The sequence below is a fragment of the Oncorhynchus mykiss genome, chromosome 27 (genome assembly GCF_013265735.2).
Source record: "Oncorhynchus mykiss isolate Arlee chromosome 27, USDA_OmykA_1.1, whole genome shotgun sequence".
Taxonomy (NCBI): domain Eukaryota; kingdom Metazoa; phylum Chordata; class Actinopteri; order Salmoniformes; family Salmonidae; genus Oncorhynchus; species Oncorhynchus mykiss.
This window is the reverse complement of record NC_048591.1, coordinates 43328095-43351848: the sequence shown is the minus strand read 5'-3', so window position 1 is coordinate 43351848 and position 23754 is coordinate 43328095. Positions and strand designations below refer to the sequence as shown.

General features: G+C 44.6%; 1 protein-coding gene across 2 annotated transcripts in view; it reads left to right on the top strand.

The window, feature by feature from the left end:
- The window catches only part of LOC110519585 (small G protein signaling modulator 2), a 233537-nt gene that overhangs the window by 177499 nt on the left and 32284 nt on the right, over positions 1-23754 (top strand). For both annotated transcript variants that reach the window (XM_036965645.1, XM_036965644.1), the window contains 3 exons: positions 6649-6817; positions 6947-7011; positions 10428-10573. In XM_036965645.1, the coding sequence (XP_036821540.1) occupies positions 6649-6817; positions 6947-7011; positions 10428-10573 (380 nt within the window). The remainder of the gene's footprint in view (positions 1-6648; positions 6818-6946; positions 7012-10427; positions 10574-23754) is intronic.

Below are 23754 nucleotides of genomic sequence, written 5' to 3'. Positions count from 1 at the left end.
CTTATTAAATACTTTTTTCTTTACATAGTTGAATGTGCTGACAACAAAATCACACAAAAATGATCAATGGAAATCAAATTTATCAACCCATGGAGGTCTGGATTTGGAGTCACACTCAAAATTAAAGTGGAAAGCCACACTACAGGCTGATCCAACTTTGATGTAATGTCCTTAAAACAAGTTAAAAATGAGGCTCAGTAGTGTGTGTGGTCTCCACGTGCCTGTATGACCTCCCTACAACGCCTGGGCATGCTCCTGATGAGGTGGCGGATGGTCTCCTGAGGGAGCTCCTCCCAGACCTGGACTAAAGCATCCGCCAACTCCTGGACAGTCTGTGGATGGAGCGAGACATGATGTCCCAGATGTGCTCAATTGGATTCAGGTCTGGGGAACGGGCGGGCCAGTCCATAGCATCAATGCCTTCCTCTTTTAGGAACTGCTGACTCCAGCCACATGAGGTCTAGCATTGTCTTGCATTAGGAGGAACTCAGGGCCAACCGCACCAGCATATGGTCTCACAAGGGATCTGAGGATCTCATCTCGGTACCTAATGGCAGTCAGGCTACCTCTGGCGAGCACATGGAGGGCTGTGCGGCTCCCCAAAGAAATGCCACCCCACACCATGACTGACCCACCGCCAAACCGGTCATGCTGGAGGATGTTGCAGGCAGCAGAACGTTCTCCACGGCGTCTCCAGACTCTGTCACGTCTGTCACATGTGCTCAGTGTGAACCTGCTTTCATCTGTGAAGAGCAAAGGGCACCAGTGGCGAATTTACCAATCTTGGTGTTCTCTGGCAAATGCCAAACGTCCTGCACGGTGTTGGGCTGTAAGCACAACCCCCACCTGTGGACGTCGGGCCCTCATACCACCCTCATGGAGTCTGTTTCTGACCGTTTGAGCAGACACATGCACATTTGTGGCCTGCTGGAGGTCATTTTGCAGGGCTCTGTCAGTGGTCCTCCTGCTCCTCCTTGAACAAAGGTGGAGGTAGCGGTCCTGCTGCTAGGTTGTTGCCCTCCTACGGCCTCTTCCACATCTCCTGGTGTAATGGCCTGTCTCCTGGTAGCGCCTCCATGCTCCGGACACTACGCTGACAGACACAGCAAACCTTCTTGCCACAGCTCGCATTGATGTACCATCCTGGATGAGCTGCACTACCTGAGCCACTTGCGTGGGTTGTAGACTCTGTCTCATACTACCACTAGAGTGAGAGCACCGCCAGCATTCAAAAGTGACCAAAACATCAGCCAGGAAGCATTGAAACTGAGAAGTGGTCTATGGTAACCACCTGCAGAACCACTCCTTTATTGGGGGTGTCTTGCTAACTGCCTATAATTTCCACCTGTTGTCTATTCCATTTGCACAACAGCATGTGAAATGTATTTTCAATCAGTGTTGCTTCCTAAGTGGACAGTTTGATTTCACAGAAGTGTGATTGACTTGGAGTTACATTGTGTTGTTTAAGTGTTCCCTTTATTTTTTTGAGCAGTGTATATACAGTTGAAGCCCGAAGTGTACATACACCTTAGCCAAATGCATTTAAACTCAGTTTTTCACAATTCCTGACATTTAATTCTAGTAAACATTCCCTGTCTTAGGACAGTTAGGATCACCACTATATTTTAAGAATGTGAAATGTCAGATTGAATAGTAGAGAGAAAGATTTATTTCAGCTTTTAATTTTTTCTTCACATTCCCAGTGGGTCAGAAGTTTAAATTGTTTAACTTGGGTCAAACGTTTCGGGTAGCCTTCCACAAGCTTCCCACAATAAGTTGGGTGAATTTTGGCCATTCCTCCTGACAGAGCTGGTGTAACTGAGTCAGGTTTGTAGGCCTCCTTGCTTGCACACACTTTTTCAGTTCTGCCCACAAATTGTCTATAGGATTGAGGTCAGGGCTTTGTGATGACCACTCCAATACCTTGATTTTGTTGTCCTTAAACCATTTTGCCACAACTTTGGAAGTATGCTTGGGGTCATTGTCCATTTGGAAGACCCAATTGCGACCAAGCTTTAACTTCCTGACTGATGTCTTGAGATGTTGCTTCAAAATATTCACAGAATTTTCCTACCTCATTAAGCCATCTATTTTGTGAAGTACACCAGTCCCTCCTGCAGCAAAGCACCCCCACAACATGATGCTGCCACCCCTGTGCTTCACGGTTGGGATGGTGTTCTTCAGCTTGCAAGCTGCCGCCTTTCTCCTCCAAACATAACGATGGTCATTATGGCCAAACAGTTCTATTTTTGTTTCATCAGACCAAAGGACATTTCTCCAAAAAGTACAATCTTTGTCCCCATGTGCAGTTGCAAACCGTAGTCTGGCTTTTTTATGGTGTTTTTTGAGCAGTGGCTTCTTCCTTGCTGAGCGGCCTTTCAGGTTATGTCAACATAGGACTCGTTTTACTGTGGATATAGATACTTTTGTACCTGTTTCCTCCAGCATCTTCACAAGGTCCTTTGCTGTTGTTCTGTGATTGATTTGCATTTTTCTCACCAAAGTACGTTCATCTCTAGGAGACAGAATGCGTCTCCTTCCTGAGCGGTATGACGGCAGCATGGTTCCATGGTGTTTATACTTTGGGACTATTCTTTGTACAGATGAACATGGTACCTTCAGGCAATTGGCTATTGCTCACAAGACTGAACCAGACATGTGGAGGTCTACACATTTTTTTCTGAGGTCTTGGCTGATTTCTTTTGATTTTCCCATGATGTCAAGCAAAGAGGCACTGAGTTTGAAGGTAGGCCTTGAAATACATCCACAGGTACAACTCCAATTGACTCAAATGATGTCACTTAGCATATCAGAAGATTCTAAAGCCATGACATCATTTTCTGGAATTTTCCAAGCTATTTAAAGGCACAGTTAACTTAGTGTATGTAAACTTCTGACCCCCTGGAATTGTGATACAGTGAATTATAAGTTAAATATTATCTGTGTGTAAACAAAACAAAAAAATGACTTGTTTCATGCGCAAAGGAGATGTCCTAACCGACTTGCCAAAATGTATAGTTTGTTTACAAGAAATCTGTGGAGTGGTTGAAAAATGAGTTTCATTGAAACTAACCTAAGTGTATGTAAACTTCCGACTTCAACTCTCTATATATTTTTGATTGATAGCTCTGATTTAGTTCTTCCTCTTTCTCTGTTCGTCGTTTTTTCTGCAATGCTGTTCACTGTAATTCTTCACTAACCCCCGTCGTCCCCTCGTCCCTTCCATTGTGACGGCTAGGTCCTGTGGGGTTCCGCAGTAGTAGAGACATGGACAACACTATGGTTCCTACCCTGTTACAGTATTGTTATGTCAACACCCGGGAGTGTATACCAAAAACCCTAAAAATCACTTCCTGTTGAACTTTGAACTCGCATAGCCCAACAAAATACATTTTCTAGGGAGTCCGAATGCAGGCAGCATTTTATGTTTGGTTATGTTTTATCGTTTTGATTTCTGATTTCTTTTTGCTGAACAACCAAAGAACAGCTACTCATATTTACAACAGGTAATCTGCTCCACCCTGAAGAATTAAGGTGAAGAGCATTTTTTTTTATGTTGATGTTTTTATGATTCTTTCTTTGTATTTTTGGTATACCCTTAATGGACATTTAGTTGTTTTCTTTTTGTTTTGACATTTGGCTTTTTTTGTCGTCACGTTCTGCTTTATGCTTCCTGCCTGAGAACCCCGCTGCCCTGTCTCTCTCCTCATGTCCTTCTCCTCCCCCTCTCCCCCCTCTCTCCTCTCCTCTCCTCTCCTAATGTCATTTTTGGTCTTTTTTTTTTTGTAGAGACAGTTTGTTCTCTGTGTCTTCTCTCTGACTGGGCTCTATAAGCATGCTTTCCCAGCATCCTCTCTGCCTGGCCTAATCCCCCAGCATGCTCTGCTCTGTCTGCTCACTTCCTTCCTTCGATTTGCTTCCAAAACTCTCGCTTCCCAAAACTTCTTCTTATTCAATACCACGTTTTTGTTTCTTCTCAATATAATGTTTTTGTGTTTTATGATGTTTGTCTGACTCACTTATGGATAACCATATACATACAGTACCTTCAGAAAGTATTTACACCCCATTACTTTTTCCACATTTTGTTGTCCTGCAGCCTGAATTTAAAATGGATTACATGGAGCTTTTGTGTCACTGGCCTACACACAATACCCCCCAAAATGTCAAAGTGAAATTATGTTTTCACAAATGTTTACAAATGAATAGAAATTCAAATCTGAAATGTTTTGAGTCAATAAGTATTCCAACCCTTTGTCATGGCGATGCCTACATCAGTTCAGGAGTAAACATTTTTCTTAACAAGTCACATAATAAGTTGCATGGACTCACTCTGTATGCAATAATTAACATGATTTTGGAATGACTACCTCAAGGTCATACCTCACCTCGGGGCGGCAGCGTAGCCCAGTGGTTAGAGCGTTGGACTAGTAACCGGTTCAAACCCCCGAGCTGACAAGGTACAAATCTGTCGTTCTGCCCCTGAACAAGGCAGTTAACCCACTGTTCCTAGGCCGTCATTGAAGAATTTGTTCTTAACTGACTTGCCTAGTTAAATAAAGGTAAAAAAAAAAATGTCTGTACCCCACACAAACATTTATTTCTAAAGTCCCACAAAGACCAGGGAGGTTTTCCAATGCTGATCAAAGGGCACCTATTGGTTGATTTATTATATATTATTATTATTATTATATTATTGATATTTATTGATGTATACAAATAAGACATTGAATATCCCTTTGATCATGGATAAGTTATTAATTACACAGTTGCTATAAAAATACAGGCGTCCTTCCTAACTCAGTTGCCAGAGAGGAAGGAAACCGCTCAGGGATTTCACCATGATGGTGACTTAAAAACAGTTATGGAGTTTAATGGCTTTGATAGGAAAACACTGAGGATGGATCGACATTGTAGTTACTCCACAATACTAAATGAAAAGAAGAAAATCAAAATGAAAATATTCCAAAACATGCATCCTGTTTGCAACAGTAAATATGTGAAAAATGTGGCAAAGAAATTAACTTTTTGTCCTGAATACAAAGCGTTTGGGGCAAATCCAACACAACATGTCACTGACACAACATAAGGACAATTACCTAAAACACATGTATATATATACACTTGTGTTTCTTACCAAGACGACATTGAATGTTACTGAGTGGCCTAGTTACAGTTTTGACTTAAATTGAAAATATATGGCAACACTTGAAAATGGCTGTCTAGCAATGAACAACGAACAACTTGACAGAGTTTGAATAATTACAAAAATGTGCAAATATTGTACAATCCAGGTGTGCAAAGCTCTTCGAGACTTACCCAGAAAGGCTCACAGCAGTAATCGCTGCCAAAGGTGATTCTAACATATATTGACTCAGGAGTGTAAATACTTATGTAAATGAACCATTTATGTATTTAATATTCAATACATTTGCAAAAAATGTTTAAAAAATACAACATGTTTTCACTTTGTCACTATGGGATATTGTTTGTAGATGGGTGAGAAAAAAACTAAATTTGATGCATTTTGAATTCAGGCTGTAATACAACAAAGTGGGGAATACGTCACAGGATAGGAATACTTTCTGAAGGCTCTGTAAATGTATACCTCATACATCTATGTGAGCAATGTAAGCTACATTAAATATATAATATTTGAAAGAGTCATTTGAATCTGAAATTCGATAAAGAGAGAAATCTCTCGCTACCTGAATAGATGTCTTGGTTGAGCTAGAGCCTCTGGCAAACAGATAGTGTCATTCTAGCCAGACAAGAGATCTTGTTTTATTTAGCCAATAAGGAAACCAATGACACGTTCTGGACGCAGCCAACAGGTTAGTTTACAGCCTAGTCTCAGAGCGCCTTAAGAGTGATTCTCTGTTCCTCATAATTGTATCTATTTTCCTTGCTGTTGTCTTCCCCCTTGTTCCATCACTTTCTCTCTCTCTCTCTCATCCCTCACGCTCTCCCTTCTCTCCCTATCTCTCTCTCATTCACCTCTCCTTCCCCCTCTCCCTCCATCCCTCTTCCCCTCCCTTTCTTTCTCCCCACCTCTATCCCTCTCTCTCCCCCCTTTCCTTTCCCCCTTCTCCATCCTTCTCTCACCCCACTCTAACCCTCCCTCTCTCCATCCTCCCCCTCCCCCTCCCACTCCCCTCTCTCTTCATTCTTCTCTCACCCCCCTCTCCATCCCCTCTCTCCATCCCTCTTTCTCACCCTCTCTCTCCATCCCTCTCTCTCACCCTCTCCATCCCCTCTCTCTCCATCCCTCTTTCTCACCCTCTCTCTCCATCCCTCTTTCTCACTCTCTCTCCATCCCTCTCTCTCACCCTCTTATCCCTCGACATCCATCCCTCTCTCTCCATCCCTCTCTCTCCATCCCTCTCTCTTACCCTCTCCATCCCTCTCTCTCCAACCCTCTCTCTCCATCCCTCTTTCTCACCCTCTCCATCGCCCTCTCTTCTCCATCCCTCTCTCTCACCCTCTCCATCCCTAACTCTCCATCCCTCTTTCTCACCCTCTCTTCTCCATCCCTCTCTCTCACCCTCTCCATCCCTCTCTCTCCATCCCTCTCTCTCCATCTGTCTCACTCACCCTCTCCATTCCTATCTCTCCATCCCTCTCTCTCCATCCCCCCTCACCCTCCAGACCATGGGGAGATGATGGACATCCAGGGAGCCTATATGGGAGGCAGCCCGTCGTCATGGCAGCAGGGAGCAGAGTGCACCAGTCACATGTCGTCATGTCTGCCTTGCTCCGCAGGGGGCAGTAACGTCTCATTGGAATACCCAGCAGGCTGCACCTGCATCCACGACCGGTGAGAATACACACACACACACACACACACACACACACACACTCCTGCACAGAATGGATCACATCATTAATTGATAACCTGAAATCATGCTATCACAATCTCCCCGCTGTATGTGTGTCCTGTCTCCAGGAGCCCACTGAAGATGCTGTGCCAGAATATGAAAAGGCAGATCGTCTCCAGGGCCTTCTACGGATGTAAGTCTGTCTGTGTTCTCTCTCTGAGTTGTTTGTTTCTCAGTTCCTATGGAGTAAAGGAAGAGACCAGTTCCCATGGCGTAAAGGAAGAGACCAGTTCCTATAGGCGTAAAGGAAGAGACCAGTTCCTATAGGCGTAAAGGAAGAGACCAGTTCCCATGGTGTAAAGGAAGAGACCAGTTCCTATAGGTGTAAAGAGGAAGAGACCAGTTCCTATAGGCGTAAAGGAAGAGACTAGTTCCTATAGGTGTAAAGGAAGAGACCAGTTCCTATAGGCTTAAAGGAAGAGACCAGTTTCTATAGGTGTAAAGGAAGAGACCAGTTCCTATAGGTGTAAAGGAAGAGACCAGTTCCTATAGGCGTAAAGGAAGAGACCAGTTCCTATAGGCGTAAAGGAAGAGACCAGTTCCTATAGGCGTAAAGGAAGAGACCAGTTCCTATAGGCGTAAAGGAAGAGACCAGTTCCCATGGAGTAAAGGAAGAGACCAGTTCCTATAGGCTTAAAGGAAGAGACCAGTTCCTATAGGTGTAAAGGAAGAGACCAGTTCCTATAGGCTTAATGGAAGAGACCAGTTCCTATAGGTGTAAAGGAAGAGACCAGTTCCTATAGGTGTAAAGGAAGAGACCAGTACCTATAGGCGTAAAGGAAGAGACCAGTTCCTATAGGCTTAAAGGAAGAGACCAGTTCCTATAGGTGTAAAGGAAGAGACCAGTTCCTATGGAGTAAAGGAAGAGACCAGTTCCTATAGGCTTAGTGGAAGAGACCAGTTCCTATAGGTGTAAAGGAAGAGACCAGTTCCTATAATTGTAAAGGAAGAGACCAGTTCCTATAGGTGTAAAGGAAGAGACCAGTTCCTATAGGAGTAAAGGAAGAGACCAGTTCCTATAGGAGTAAAGGAAGAGACCAGTTCCTATAGGCGTAAAGGAAGAGACCAGTTCCTATAGGTGTAAAGGAAGAGACCAGTTCCTATAGGCGTAAAGGAAGAGACCAGTTCCTATAGGTGTAAAGGAAGAGACCAGTTCCCATGGCGTAAAGGAAGAGACCAGTTCCTATAGGCGTAAAGGAAGAGACCAGTTCCCATGGTGTAAAGGAAGAGACCAGTTCCTATAGGTGTAAAGGAAGAGACCAGTTCCCATGGTTTAAAGGAAGAGACCAGTTCCTATAGGTGTAAAGAAAGAGACCAGTTCCTATGGAGTAAAGGAAGAGACCAGTTCCTATAGGCTTAATGGAAGAGACCAGTTCCTATAGGTGTAAAGGAAGAGACCAGTTCATATAGGTGTAAAGGAAGAGACCAGTTCCTATATGCGTAAAGGAAGAGACCAGTTCCTATAGGAGTAAAGGAAGAGACCAGTTCCTATAGGAGTAAAGGAAGAGACCAGTTCCTATAGGCGTAAAGGAAGAGACCAGTTCCTATAGGTGTAAAGGAAGAGACCAGTTCCTATAGGCTTAATGGAAGAGACCAGTTCCTATAGACTTAAAGGAAGAGACCAGTTCCTATAGGCGTAAAGGAAGAGACCAGTTCCTATAGGTTTAAAGGAAGAGACCAGTTCCTATAGGCTTAATGGAAGAGACCAGTTCATATAGACTTAAAGGAAGAGACCAGTTCCTATAGGCTTAAAGGAAGAGACCAGTTCCCATGGAGTAAAGGAAGAGACCAGTTCCTATAGGCTTAAAGGAAGAGACCAGTTCCTATAGGTGTAAAGGAAGAGACCAGTTCCTATAGGCGTACGGGAAGAGACCAGTTCCTATAGGTGTAAAGGAAGAGACCAGTTCCTATAGGCTTAAAGGAAGAGACCAGTTCCTATAGGCTTAATGGAAGAGACCAGTTCCTATAGGCTGAAAGGAAGAGACCAGTTCCTATAGATGTAAAGGAAGAGACCAGTTCCTATAGGTGTAAAGGAAGAGACCAGTTCCTATAGGTGTAAAGGAAGAGACCAGTTCCTATAGGTGTAAAGGAAGAGACCAGTTCCTATAGGTGTAAAGGAAGAGACCAGTTCCTATAGGTGTAAAGGAAGAGACCAGTTCCTATAGGCGTAAAGGAAGAGACCAGTTCCTATAGGCGTAAAGGAAGAGACCAGTTCCTATAGGTGTAAAGGAAGAGACCAGTTCCTATAGGAGTAAAGGAAGAGACCAGTTCCTATAGGAGTAAAGGAAGAGACCAGTTCCTATAGGCGTAAAGGAAGAGACCAGTTCCTATAGGTGTAAAGGAAGAAACCAGTTCCTATAGGCGTAAAGGAAGAGACCAGTTCCTATAGGCTTAAAGGAAGAGACCAGTTCCTATAGGCTTAAAGGAAGAGACCAGTTCCTATAGGCTTAATGGAAGAGACCAGTTCCTATAGGCGTAAAGGAAGAGACCAGTTCCTATAGGTGTAAAGGAAGAGACCAGTTCCCATGGCGTAAAGGAAGAGACCAGTTCCTATAGGCGTAAAGGAAGAGACCAGTTCCCATGGTGTAAAGGAAGAGACCAGTTCCTATAGGTGTAAAGGAAGAGACCAGTTCCCATGGCTTAAAGGAAGAGACCAGTTCCTATAGGCGTAAAGGAAGAGACCAGTTCCTATAGGAGTAAAGGAAGATACCAGTTCCTATAGGCTTAAAGGAAGAGACCAGTTCCTATAGGCTTAATGGAAGAGACCAGTTCCTATAGGCTTAAAGGAAGAGACCAGTTCCTATAGGTGTAAATGAAGAGACCAGTTCCTATAGGCTTAATGGAAGAGACCAGTTCCTATAGGCGTAAAGGAAGAGACCAGTTCCTATAGGTGTAAAGGAAGAGACCAGTTCCCATGGCGTAAAGGAAGAGACCAGTTCCTATAGGCGTAAAGGAAGAGACCAGTTCCCATGGTGTAAAGGAAGAGACCAGTTCCTATAGGTGTAAAGGAAGAGACCAGTTCCCATGGCTTAAAGGAAGAGACCAGTTCCTATAGGCTTAAAGGAAGAGACCAGTTCCTATAGGCTTAATGGAAGAGACCAGTTCCTATAGGCTTAAAGGAAGAGACCAGTTCCTATAGGTGTAAAGGAAGAGACCAGTTCCTATAGGTGTAAAGGAAGAGACCAGTTCCTATAGGTGTAAAGGAAGAGACCAGTTCCTATAGGTGTAAAGGAAGAGACCAGTTCCTATAGGTGTAAAGGAAGAGACCAGTTCCTATAGGTGTAAAGGAAGAGACCAGTTCCTATAGGTGTAAAGGAAGAGACCAGTTCCTATAGGTGTAAAGGAAGAGACCAGTTCCTATAGGCGTAAAGGAAGAGACCAGTTCCTATAGGTGTAAAGGAAGAGACCAGTTCCTATAGGTGTAAAGGAAGAGACCAGTTCCTATAGGCGTAAAGGAAGAGACCACCTGTCTTCTTTCATGTCTTCTTTCTCTCCTTCCTTCCCTTTTCTTTCTCTCCACACCTGTCTCTTGTCCCTCCCTCCCTGCAGGGCTGGCCTACTGTCGACACCTGTCCACGGTCCGTACCCACTTGTCAGCACTGGTCAACCACAACATTGTCCCTCCTGACAAACCTTGTGAGGCGTCGGGGGGCCTGAGTAAAGACTTGTGGAGCAAGTACCAGAAAGACTGCAAGGTGGGTTAATTTGGTGGCTGCCTGGGTGGATTGTAGCTGGCTGGCTGGCTAGGTAACTGACTGACTGGCTAGGTGCTGATTGGCTAGGAGCTGACTGACTAGGTGCTGATTGGCTAGGAGCTGACTGGCTAGGTGCTGATTGGCTAGGTGCTGATTGGCTAGGAGCTGACTGGCTAGGTGATGATTGGCTAGGAGCTGACTGGCTATGTGCTGACTGGCTAGGCGCTGACTGGCTAGGTGCTGATTGGCTAGGTGCTGATTGGCTAGGTGCTGACTGGCTAGGTGCTGATTGGCTAGGAGCTGACTGGCTAGGTGCTGACTGGCTAGGTGCTGATTGGCTAGGTGCTGACTGGCTAGGTGCTGATTGGTTAGGAGCTGACTGGCTAGGTGCTGACTGGCTAGGTGCTGATTGGCTAGGAGCTGACTGGCTAGGTGCTGATTGGCTAGGTGCTGATTGGCTAGGAGCTGACTGGCTAGGTGCTGTTTGGCTAGTTAACTGACTGACTGGCTAGGTGCTGATTGGCTAGGTGCTGATTGGCTAGGAGCTGATTGGCTAGGTGCTGATTGGCTAGGTGCTGACTGGCTAGGTGCTGATTAGGTGAGTTTAATGTTACAGCTTGTCCTCTGGAAGGGGTCAATGCAACATAGACATCAGACTGCTTAGTCATTTATTATAATTTTTTTAGGCAAGTCCGTTAAGAACAAGTTCTTATTTTCAATGACGGCCTAGAAACAGTGGGTTAACTGCCTTGTTCAAGGGGTAGAACAACAGAATGTTACCTTGTCAGCTCAGGGATTTGATCTTTCAACCTTTCCGTACTAGTCCAAAGCTCTAATCACTAGGCTACCTGCCTCTAACCACTAGACTACCTGCCTCCTCTAACCACTAGGCTACCTGCCTCTAACCACTAGGCTACCTGCCTCTAACCACTAGACTACCTGCCTCCTCTAACCACTAGGCTACCTGCCTCTAACCACTAGGCTACCTGCCTCTAACCACTAGACTACCTGTCTCCTCTAACCACTAGGCTACCTGCCTCCTCTAACCACTAGGCTACCTGCCTCCTCTAACCACTAGGCTACCTGCCTCCTCTAACCACAAGGCTACCTGCCTCCTCTAACCACTAGGCTACCTGCCTCCTCTAACCACAAGGCTACCTGCCTCCTCTAACCACTAGGCTACCTGCCTCCTCTAACCACTAGGCTACATGCCTCTAACCACTAGGCTACCTGCCTCTAACCACTAGGCTACCTGCCTCTAACCACTAGACTACCTGCTTCTAACCACTAGGCTACCTGCCTCTAACCACTAGGCTACCTGCCTCTTCTAACCACTAGGCTACATGCCTCTAACCACTAGGCTACATGCCTCTTCTAACCACTAGGCTACCTGCCTCCTCTAACCACTAGGCTACCTGCCTCCTCTAACCACTAGGCTACCTGCCTCTTCTAACCACTAGGCTACATGCCTCTTCTAACCACTAGGCTACCTGCCTCCTCTAACCACTAGGCTACATGCCTCTTCTAACCACTAGGCTACCTGCCTCCTCTAACCACTAAGCTACATGCTTCTTCTAACCACTAGGCTACCTGCCTCCTCTAACCACTAGGCTACATGCTTCTTCTAACCACTAGGCTACCTGCCTCCTCTAACCACTAGGCTACATGCTTCTTCTAACCACTAGGCTACCTGCCTCCTCTAACCACTAGGCTACATGCCTCTTCTAACCACTAGGCTACCTGCCTCCTCTAACCACTAGGCTACATGCTTCTTCTAACCACTAGGCTACCTGCCTCTAACCACTAGGCTACCTGCCTCCTCTAACCACTAGGCTACCTGCCTCCTCTAACCACTAGGCTACATGCTTCTTCTAACCACTAGGCTACCTGCCTCCTCTAACCACTAGGCGACATGCTTCTTCTAACCACTAGGCAACCTGTCTCCTCTAACCACTAGGCTACATGCTTCTTCTAACCACTAGGCTACCTGCCTCTTCTAACCACTAGGCTACCTGCCTCCTCTAACCACTAGGCTACCTGCCTCCTCTAACCACTAGGCTACCTGCCTCTAACCAATAGGCTACCTGCCTCTAACCACTAGACTACCTGCCTCTAACCACTAGGCTACATGCCTCTAACCACTAGACTACCTGCCTCCTCTAACCACTAGGCTACATGCCTCTAACCACTAGACTACCTGCCTCCTCTAACCACTAGACTACCTGCCTCTAACCACTAGACTACCTGCCTCTAACCACTAGGCTACCTGCCTCTAACCACTAGACTACCTGTCTCCTCTAACCACTAGGCTACATGCCTCTAACCACTAGACTACCTGCCTCCTCTAACCACTAGACTACCTGCCTCTAACCACTAGACTACCTGCCTCCTCTAACCACTAGACTACCTGCCTCCTCTAACCACTAGATTACCTGCCTCTCACCACTAGGCTACCTGCCTCTAACCACTAGACTACCTGCCTCTAACCACTAGGCTGCCTCCTCTAACCACTAGACTACCTGCCTCTAACCACTAGATTACCTGCCTCTCACCACTAGGCTACCTGCCGTCCAGTAATCACATTCAACATAACAACATAGCAATGCAACGTAGACATCAGACTTCTTAGTAATCACATTCAATTCAAGAATAAATTAATGTCCACATTGTGCTGTTGGGTAGAAGTAAACTGACTTGAAAGAAGTATGTTTTGATCTTGTGTTGCTGCCAACTCTAGAATGGCTACCCCCATATCTCATCTCTCTTCCTCCATCCTAGTCTCATCTAATTCTAATGAGTCTCAGTAAAATTAATGGCCATGAAAGAGCATGTAATCAGTAATTTGGACTGAAATAGGTTCCGGTACTGATTTTGGGTGCCAGTAGTGTTTATATTTAGGTGCCTCTCTCTCTCTCTCTCTCTCTCTCTCTCTCTCTCTCTCTCTCTCTCTCTCTCTCTCTCTCTCTCTCTCTCTGTCTGTCTGTCTGTCTGTCTGTCTGTCTGTCTGTCTGTCTGTCTGTCTGTCTGTCTGTCTGTCTGTCTGTCTGTCTGTCTGTCTCTCTCTGTCTCTCTCTGTCTCTCTCTCTATCTCTCTCTCTGTCTGTCTGTCTGTCTGTCTCTCTCTGTCTCTCTCTCTCTCTCTCTCTCTCTGTCTGTCTGTCTGTCTGTCTGTCTCTCTCTGTCTCTCTCTGTCTCTCTCTCTATCTCTCTCTCTTTCTCTCTCTCCCTCTCTCAATCAAATTTAATTCAAGTGGCATTATTAGCATGGGGAACACATGTTTACATTGCCAAATCAAGTGAAATAGATAAACTAAAGTGAAATAAACAGTAAAAAGTGAACAGTAAATATTACTCACAAAATTTCCAAAAGAATGAAGACATTTCAGATGTCATATCATGTCTATATACAGTGTTGTAGCGGTGTAAATAGTTCAAGTATAAAAGGGAAAATAAATCAACATAAATATGGGTTGTATTTACAATGGTGTTTGTTCTTCACTGGTTGCCCTTTTTCTCGTGGCAACAGGTCACACATCTTGCTGCTGTGATGGCACACTGTGGAATTTCACCCAGTAGATATGGGAGTTTTTTAAAATTGGATTTGTTTTCAAATTCTTTGTGGATCTGTGTAATCTGAGGGAAATATGTGTCTCTAATATGGTCATACATTGGGCAGGAGGTCATGAAGTGCAGCTCAGTTTCCACCTCATTTTGTGGGCAGTGAGCACATAGCCTGTCTTCTCTTGAGAGCCATGTCTGCCTACGGCGGCCTTTCTCAATAGCAAGGTTATGTTCACTGAGTCTGTACATAGTCAAACCTTTCTTTTGGTTTGGTTTTTAGAATTTTAGAGTTTTAGTATAGCCAATTGGAATTTGTTGTCTGTATATTTGATCATTTCATTGAGGATACCATCAACACCACAGGCCTTTTTGGGTTGGAGGGTTTTTATTTTGTCCTGTAACTCATTCAAGGTAATTGGAGAATCCAGTGGGTTCTGGTAGTCGTTAATAGTTGATTCTAAGATTTGTATTTGATCATGTATATGTTTTTGCTGTTTGTTCTTTGTTATAGAGCCAAAAAGTTAGGAGAAGTGGTTTACCCATACATCTCCATTTTGGATAGATAATTCTTCGTGTTGTTGTTTGTTTAGTATTTTCCAATTTTCCCAGAAGTGCTTAGAGTCTATGGATTCTTCAATTACATTGAGCTGATTTCTGGCGTGCTGTTCCTTCTTTTTCCGTAGTGTGTTTCTGTATTGTTTTAGTGATTCACCATTGTGAAGGCGTAGACTCAGGTTTTCTGGGTCTCTCTGTTTTTGGTTGGACAGATTTCTTCACTTCTTTCTTAGGTTTTTGCATTCTTCATCAAACCATTTGTCATTGTTGTTCTTTTTCTTTGATTTTCTGTTTACATTTTTTTTTATTTGATAGGGAAGCTGAGAGGTCAAATATACTGTTTAGGTTTGATAGGGAAGCTGAGAGGTCAAATATACTGTTTAGATTTGATAGGGAAGCTGAGAGGTCAAATATACTGTTTAGATTTGATAGGGAAGCTGAGAGGTCAAATATACTGTTTAGGTTTGATAGGGAAGCTGAGAGGTCAAATATACTGTTTAGGTTTGATAGGGAAGCTGAGAGGTCAAATATACTGTTTAGATTTGATAGGGAAGCTGAGAGGTCAAATATACTGTTTAGATTTGATAGGGAAGCTGAGAGGTCAAATATACTGTTTAGATTTGATAGGGAAGCTGAGAGGTCAAATATACTGTTTAGATTTGATAGGGAAGCTGAGAGGTCAAATATACTGTTTAGGTTTGATAGGGAAGCTGAGAGGTCAAATATACTGTTTAGATTTGATAGGGAAGCTGAGAGGTCAAATATACTGTTTAGGTTTGATAGGGAAGCTGAGAGGTCAAATATACTGTTTAGGTTTGATAGGGAAGCTGAGAGGTCAAATATACTGTTTAGGTTTGATAGGGAAGCTGAGAGGTCAAATATACTGTTTAGGTTTGATAGGGAAGCTGAGAGGTCAAATATACTGTTTAGGTTTGATAGGGAAGCTGAGAGGTCAAATATACTGTTTAGGTTTGATAGGGAAGCTGAGAGGTCAAATATACTGTTTAGGTTTGATAGGGAAGCTGAGAGGTCAAATATACTGTTTAGGTTTTCTACTGCCAAGTTCACACCTTCACTATTACAGTGGAACGTTTTGTCCAGGAAGTTTGTTGCCTAATTGTTTTTTGGTTTCTGCACTACAGTCCTTCCATCTGTAGCATTTCTTAATATTACTCAGTTCCTTTGGCTTTGATGCCTCATGATTGAGCATTGCTCTGTTCATGTAGACTGTGATTTTGCTGTGATCTGATAGGGGTGTCAGTGGGCTGACTGTGAACGCTCTGAGAGACTCTGGGTTGAGGTCAGTGATAAAGGTCCTCTTGGCGTGGGTTCTCTCTGTGCAGGTCCTTCAGGAGGGGATCTTGCAGGTCTGTGAGGGTGTCTCGCTGGTCTGGGAGGGTGTTAGCAGGGTGGAGATAACCACTTGTGCATTGGAGAAAGTGGAAGAGGCTTTTTCAATCACTCCCTTGAGTGCTGGGGCCACCCTTTCCTGCTGGGCTCTCAGGTCATTTGTGCCCGTGTGAATTATGATGTGGTTGGGGGACCCTAGTCTGTCCTCTGATAGCACCTCCAGGGCATACCTAGTTTTTGGGCTCCAGAGTTTAGCCACTTTGTGTTTGGGTTAAAGTTCATCCTCTTGAATGTATTTGCCTTTTGAGTCAATGAGGAGCACAGTCTCTCTGGCTTTTATGTGTCCTCAGTGGATGTGTGGGGGTCGTCAAGAGAGCAATCAGGGGAGCTGAAAGGAGGGTTGTTAGGAGGGGGTGGAGTCTGTTGGGAAGGGGTGGAGTCTGTTGGGAAGGGGTGGAATCTGTTGGGAGGGGGTGGAATCTGTTGTGTTGGTGGGTCTTGTGTTGTCTGTCCTCTGTTGGGTTGGTGTTGAGGTTGTGGTCCGGGTCTGAGTTTGGCCGTTCTGCTGGCTTCTCTGGGGGAGTGTCCTGCTCTCTGTCACACCTCAGCTTTATCACCTCCTCCTTCAGTGCCATGTGTGCCTCTTTAAGTTCTCTCACCTCAACCCGTATAGCAGTCAGCTCTCTCAGACAGCCGTCCATCTCACCTCAGCCCGTAGAGCAGTCAGCTCTCTCAGACAGCCGTCCATCTCACCTCAGCCCGTAGAGCAGTCAGCTCTCTCAGACAGCTGTCCATCTCACCTCAGCCTGTAGAGCAGTCAGCTCTCTCAGGGGGGACAGGGGACAGGGACAGGGACGGGGGGGGGGGGGGGGGTGACTATCTTTGTCTGCAGGACATTTTGAAGAGGTGTGAGCAGACTCACTCAGGATGGGGGAGTTGTCACAGAGAGAGAACCTTTTCTGCTGTGTTCTCTCTCTTTGACCCTGTAAACGTCCTACTGGAACTGCATGAGGATGCCCTGCACCATTACTGTCCCAGACTTGTACATGTTGACAGAGGTTGTTTCCATTTCCTCAATGTCTAGTATTCTGAGTTTCCACCCTGGGACAATACTGTTAGGAATATTATGAATTATTGACTAAACAATATCTCCATTTTTAGAACTGTAACTAAGTAAACTTATACTCTGTTTTATTATATCTGATTAACATTATGAGTTCATAAGAAGGGATTGTGTGACACGAACAAGGAGTAATTAAATATAACAAACACCATTCCAAACTAGCCTGGAGAGGAGTGGGTTAAGTAAACAGATAGGGTCGTTAACCTATGGTTGAACCGACAAAACTGAGCTCTGGGGTGTTTTAGATAAGGCAGTGAGTGCATTCCTAGGTTTTCTGTTAATTAGAACTGTCAACTAAGTGGTGACCGATAATGGTGAGGAGTCAAGTGTTAATTCAGTTATGTTGTGTGACCTGTGTGTGTGTTAGTGAGTTGGAATTAACTTTTAAACTCACTTAATTCAGGGGATGGTCTGGTTAATATAGCACTGTGCCAGGGGATGGTCTGGTTAATATAGCACTGTACCAGGGGATGGTCTGGTTAATATAGCACTGTGCCAGGGGATGGTCTGGTTAATATAGCACTGTACCAGGGGATGGTCTGTGTTAATATAACACTGTGCCAGGGGATGGTCTGGTTAATATAGCACTGTGCCAGGGGATGGTCTGGTTAATATAACACTGTACCAGGGGATGGTCTGGTTAATATAGTACTGTGCCAGGGGATGGTCTGTGTTAATATAACACTGTGCCAGGGGATGGTCTGGTTAATATAGCACTGTGCCAGGGGATGGTCTGGTTAATATAACACTGTACCAGGGGATGGTCTGGTTAATATAGCACTGTACCAGGGGATGGTCTGTGTTAATATAACACTGTGCCAGGGGATGGTCTGGTTAATATAGCGCTGTGCCAGGGGATGGTCTGGTTAATATAGCTCTGTGCCAGGGGATGGTCTGGTTAATATAACACTGTACCAGGGGATGGTCTGGTTAATATAGCACTGTACCAGGGGATGGTCTGGTTAATATAGCACTGTGCCAGGGGATGGTCTGGTTAATATAACACTGTACCAGGGGATGGTCTGGTTAATATAGCACTGTGCCAGGGGATGGTCTGGTTAATATAGCACTGTGCCAGGGGATGGTCTGGTTAATATAGCTCTGTGCCAGGGGATGGTCTGGTTAATATAACACTGTACCAGGGGATGTTTGTGTTAATATAGCTCTGTGCCAGGGGATGGTCTGGTTAATATAGCACTGTGCCAGGGGATGGTCTGGTTAATATAGCACTGTGCCAGGGGATGGTCTGGTTAATATAGCACTGTGCCAGGGGATGGTCTGGTTAATATAACACTGTACCAGGGGATGGTCTGGTTAATATAGCACTGTGCCAGGGGATGGTCTGGTTAATATAGCACTGTGCCAGGGGATGGTCTGGTTAATATAGCTCTGTGCCAGGGGATGGTCTGGTTAATATAACACTGTACCAGGGGATGTTTGTGTTAATATAGCTCTGTGCCAGGGGATGGTCTGGTTAATATAGCACTGTGCCAGGGGATGGTCTGGTTAATATAGCACTGTACCAGGGGATGGTCTGGTTATTATAACACTGTACCAGGGGATGGTCTGGTTAATATAGCACTGTGCCAGGGGATGGTCTGGTTAATATAGCACTGTGCCAGGGGATGTTTGTGTTAATATAACACTGTACCAGGGGATGTTTGTGTTAATATAGCACTGTGCCAGGGGATGGTCTGGTTAATATAACACTGTACCAGGGGATGTTTGTGTTAATATAGCTCTGTGCCAGGGGATGTTTGTGTTAATATAGCTCTGTACCAGGGGATGTTTGTGGAAAATGAAGTTGCTTACATTCCCCTCTTTGTAGCAGTCAGCAAATAGTGTCTGTGGATTGTCCTTGAGGAGCTTCTTTTAGTACTTATTCAAATCAAATCAAATCAAATGTATTTATATAGCCCTTCGTACATCAGCTGATATCTCAAAGTGCTGTACAGAAACCCAGCCTAAAACCCCAAACATTAAGCAATGCAGGTGTAGAAGCACGGTGTCTAGGAAAAACTCCCTAGAAAGGCCAAAACCTAGGAAGAAACCTAGAGAGGAACCAGGCAATGTGGGGTGGCCAGTCTTCTTCTGGCTGTGCCGGGTGGAGATTATAACAGAACGTGGTCAAGATGTTCAAATGTTCATAAATGACCAGCATGGTCGAATAATAATAAGGCAGAACAGTTGAAACTGGAGCAGCAGCACAGTCAGGTGGACTGGGGACAGCAAGGAGTCATCATGTCAGGTATTCCTGGGGCATGGTCCTAGGGCTCAGGTCAGTTGAAACTGGAGCAGCAGCACGGCCAGGTGGACTGGTGACAGCAAGGAGTCATCATGTCAGGTAGTCCTGGGGCATGGTCCTAGGGCTCAGGTCCTCCGAGAGAGAGAAAGAGAGAAGGAGAGAATTAGAGAACGCACACTTAGATTCACACAGGACACCGAATAGGACAGGAGAAGTACTCCAGATATAACAAACTGACCCTAGCCCCCCGACACATAAACTACTGCAGCATAAATACTGGAGGCTGAGACAGGAGGGGTCAGGAGACACTGTGGCCCCATCCAAGGACACCCCCGGACAGGGCCAAACAGGAAGGATATAACCCCACCCACTTTGCCAAAGCACAGCCCCCACACCACTAGAGGGATATCTTCAACCACCAACTTACCATCCTGAAACAAGGCTGAGTATAGCCCACAAAGACCTCCGCCACGGCACAACCCAAGGGGGGGGGGGGGGGGGGCGCCAACCCAGACAGGATGACCACATCAGTGACTCAACCCACTCAGGTGACACACCCCCTCCAGGGACGGCATGAGAGAGCCCCAGTAAGCCAGTGACTCAGCCCCTGTAATAGGGTTAGAGGCAGAGAATCCCAGTGGAAAGAGGGGAACCGGCCAGGCAGAGACAGCAAGGGCGGTTCATTGCTCCAGAGCCTTTCCGTTCACCCTCCCACTCCTGGGCCAGACTACACTCAATCATATGACCCACTGAAGAGATGAGTCTTCAGTAGAGACTTAAAGGTTGAGACCGAGTTTGCGTCTCTGACATGGGTAGGCAGACCGTTCCATAAAAATGGAGCTCTATAGGAGAAAGCCCTGCCTCCAGCTGTTTGCTTAGAAATTCTAGGGACAATTAGGAGGCCTGCGTCTTGTGACCGTAGCGTACGTGTAGGTATGTACGGCAGGACCAAATCAGAGAGATAGGTAGGAGCAAGCCCATGTAATGCTTTGTAGGTTAGCAGTAAAACCTTGAAATCAGCCCTTGCTTTGACAGGAAGCCAGTGTAGAGAGGCTAGCACTGGAGTAATATGATCAAATTGTTTGGTTCTAGTCAGGATTCTAGCAGCCGTATTTAGCACTAACTGAAGTTTATTTTGTGCTTTATCCGGGTAGCCGGAAAGTAGAGCATTGCAGTAGTCTGACCTAGAAGTGACAAAAGCATGGATTAATTTTTCTGCATCATTTTTGGACAGAAAGTTTCTGATTTTTGCAATGTTACGTAGATGGAAAAAAGATGTCCTTGAAATGGTCTTGATATGTTCTTCAAAAGAGAGATCAGGGTCCAGAGTAACGCCGAGGTCCTTCACAGTTTTATTTGAGACGACTGTACAACCATTAAGATGAATTGTCAGATTCAACAGAAGATCTCTTTGTTTCTTGGGACCTAGAACAAGCATCTCTGTTTTGTCCGAGTTTAAAAGTAGAAAGTTTGCAGCCATCCACTTCCTTATGTCTGAAACACATTCTTCTAGCAAGGGCAATTTTGGGGCTTCACCATGTTTCATTGAAATGTACAGCTGTGTGTCATCCGCATAGCAGTGAAAGTTAACATTATGTTTTCGAATAACATCCCCAAGAGGTAAAATATATAGTGAAAACAATAGTGGTCCTAAAACGGAACCTTGAGGAACACCGAAATTTACAGTTGATTTGTCAGAGGACAAACCATTCACAGAGACAAACTGATATTTAGATAAGATCTAAACCAGGCCAGAACTTGTCCATGTAGACCAATTTGGGTTTCCAATCTCTCCAAAAGAATGTGGTGATCGATGGTATCAAAAGCAGCACTAAGGTCTAGGAGCACGAGGACAGATGCAGAGCCTCGGTCTGATGCCATTAAAATGTCATTTACCACCTTCACAAGTGCCGTCTCAGTGCTATGATGGGGTCTAAAACCAGACTGAAGCATTTCGTATACATTGTTTGTCTTCAGGAAGGCAGTGAGTTGTTGCGCAACAGCCTTTTCTAAAATTTTTGAGAGGAATGGAAGATTCGATATAGGCCGATAGTTTTTTATATTTTCTGGGTCAAGGTTTGGCTTTTTCAAGAGAGGCTTTATTACTGCCACTTTTAGTGAGTTTGGTACACATCCGATGGATAGAGAGCTGTTTATTATGTTCAACATAGGAGGGCCAAGCACAGGAAGCAGCTCTTATTCCAGTGTTATTGTTAATATCCAAGGGGTACTGTACTGTGATGACATCTGCATTTGGATGGGGGAGGCTGTAAAACTCTGCTGCCATTGGCTCAACAGTTTTCACACCCTTCACTTCACACGTCAGTGCTAATTCAAGTTGCAGCCACGTTTGTTCTGTCCTAGCAGCTTGGCTACTTTATTTATTAAGCTTTATATAACAAAAATAACCTACAGATTTTTGGCTTTTACTTTCAGCCTCCAGAAGTAGGTTCAGACTGAACGTTACTCACTCAGTGTTGTGTTGGGCGGTATTTCCAGGTTCTGGTTTCTTCTGCAGGTTTTGGTTTGTTAGAACTTTTTTTCTTGATAGTCTTTGGTAGTAAGAATCCATTCGGGTAATTTTGTTGATTTGGTTTGAAGGTTTTGATGTAGAGGGTAGTGTAGTGCTTTGGCGTCGATTAATCACTACTAATTAATTAATTAATTATATTGAAGACTTAGTTTTTATCAAATTACTCTCTGTAGTTAATATTACGTGTTTAAAACTGATTATTCATGTAACTGTAATTAACTAGGAAGTCAGGGCACCAAGGAAAATATTCAGATTACAAGGTTATAATTTCCTAATATAACCTTTCCGATATTTTCATTTCTGATCAATAGTCTTCTGATTAATGAATTTTTCTTTACCTCACTTTAGTCTCATTCCAAACGTCGTAAATTGTTGGTTATCTGCACGAACCCAGTCTTCAATTGTCTTAAATAATGTATTTATTAACTAACTAAACAATCACAGAAGTGCACACACAAACAAACAAAGTAAATATGGTTACAAGAAATGATAGGGGAATGTGCCCTAGTGGGCTAAACTGGTATGGCGGCTTGTTAGACAAAAGGGAAGTGGGGGTCGACTGAGCAGTCACTACAGAGTTGATAATTATAACAATTGAAATGCTAATCCTTTGCACATGAACGCTCACTCATTCGGGAACAATTGCAATCAATATATATATTTACGCTCAGTGTGTCGTCTTGATCGCTGTTGAAAAGTTTGTTTCTGTTGTAGAGTCTGTCCGTCCTCGCTCTCTCTTAGATTGGATAGTTCAGAGTGACATTCAGTCATGTCATTATAGAATAGATGTTTCGGCGGTTGTCGTTCTTCGCGTTCAATGATACCGAATTCCTAGCTGCAGACTAGTAATTAATATCAAAGACTTGTTCTTATTCTGTCGGTATCGATAGTCTAAGGGTTTAACCACGTGGTATGGTTTAAAGATTCAGCCATCTGGCCCTCTCTTTATCGAGGTAAGCTGGTCTGCAACCTTTGTTCTCTCGTAATTGAGGGAAACATGGTCTGTTGAGATATTCTCAAAGTGGGGGGGTTTATTCGGGAGAGCAGAAAAAGCTGCCTCATGACGCCAGGTCCTAACTGTGTTCATGGGCGGTCCTCTGATTTAGTTAAACTCAAAAGGGAATTGGAGTTTCCTTCATTAAACAGTCCAAAATCACATTACACAATTTTACAAACAGTATCCTCCTCACTCATTCATCTTATGCAAGAATTAGATGTAAAACTCATATCTGAGGCTATTATATATATGGTAATGTGGCCGTATTGCCTCCCATGAGTTTCACAAAATTGTACCAAACGGTCCAGTTCGTAGCTGGATTCTTCACCGATCTTTTATACCTTCTCCGGAGCATAAATGTTGTTCAGACCTCAAGTTCTGTGAGGTGGAAGAAATTCCTTTGTTCTCTTCTATGAAAACTCTACTCTCTCTCTCTATACTGTGGCCATGAGGAGATAATCTCCTCCAGGAATTTACGACCTCTCTCTGACCACAGCAGCCTGGGTGTAGGGGACAGGGAGAGGGGGATGGGGCTTGCTGTACCCAAAGAGGGCAACATCATGACAGTAGTATCCTGTATAAGTCCTTGCAAAAAAAATCAAAGTTTCTCTACATTTATCCAACTATAATTGATGATCTCTCCTCTCTCCCTCCTCTCTCTGCTCCCTCTCTATTCTCCTCTCTCTCCCTCCTCTCCCTCCTCTCTCCCTCCTCTCTTTCCTCCCTCTCTCTCCTCCCTCACTCTCCTCTCTCTCCCTCCTCTCTCTGCTCCCTCTCTCCTCCCTCTTTTCCTCCTCTCTCCCTCCTCTCTCTCCTC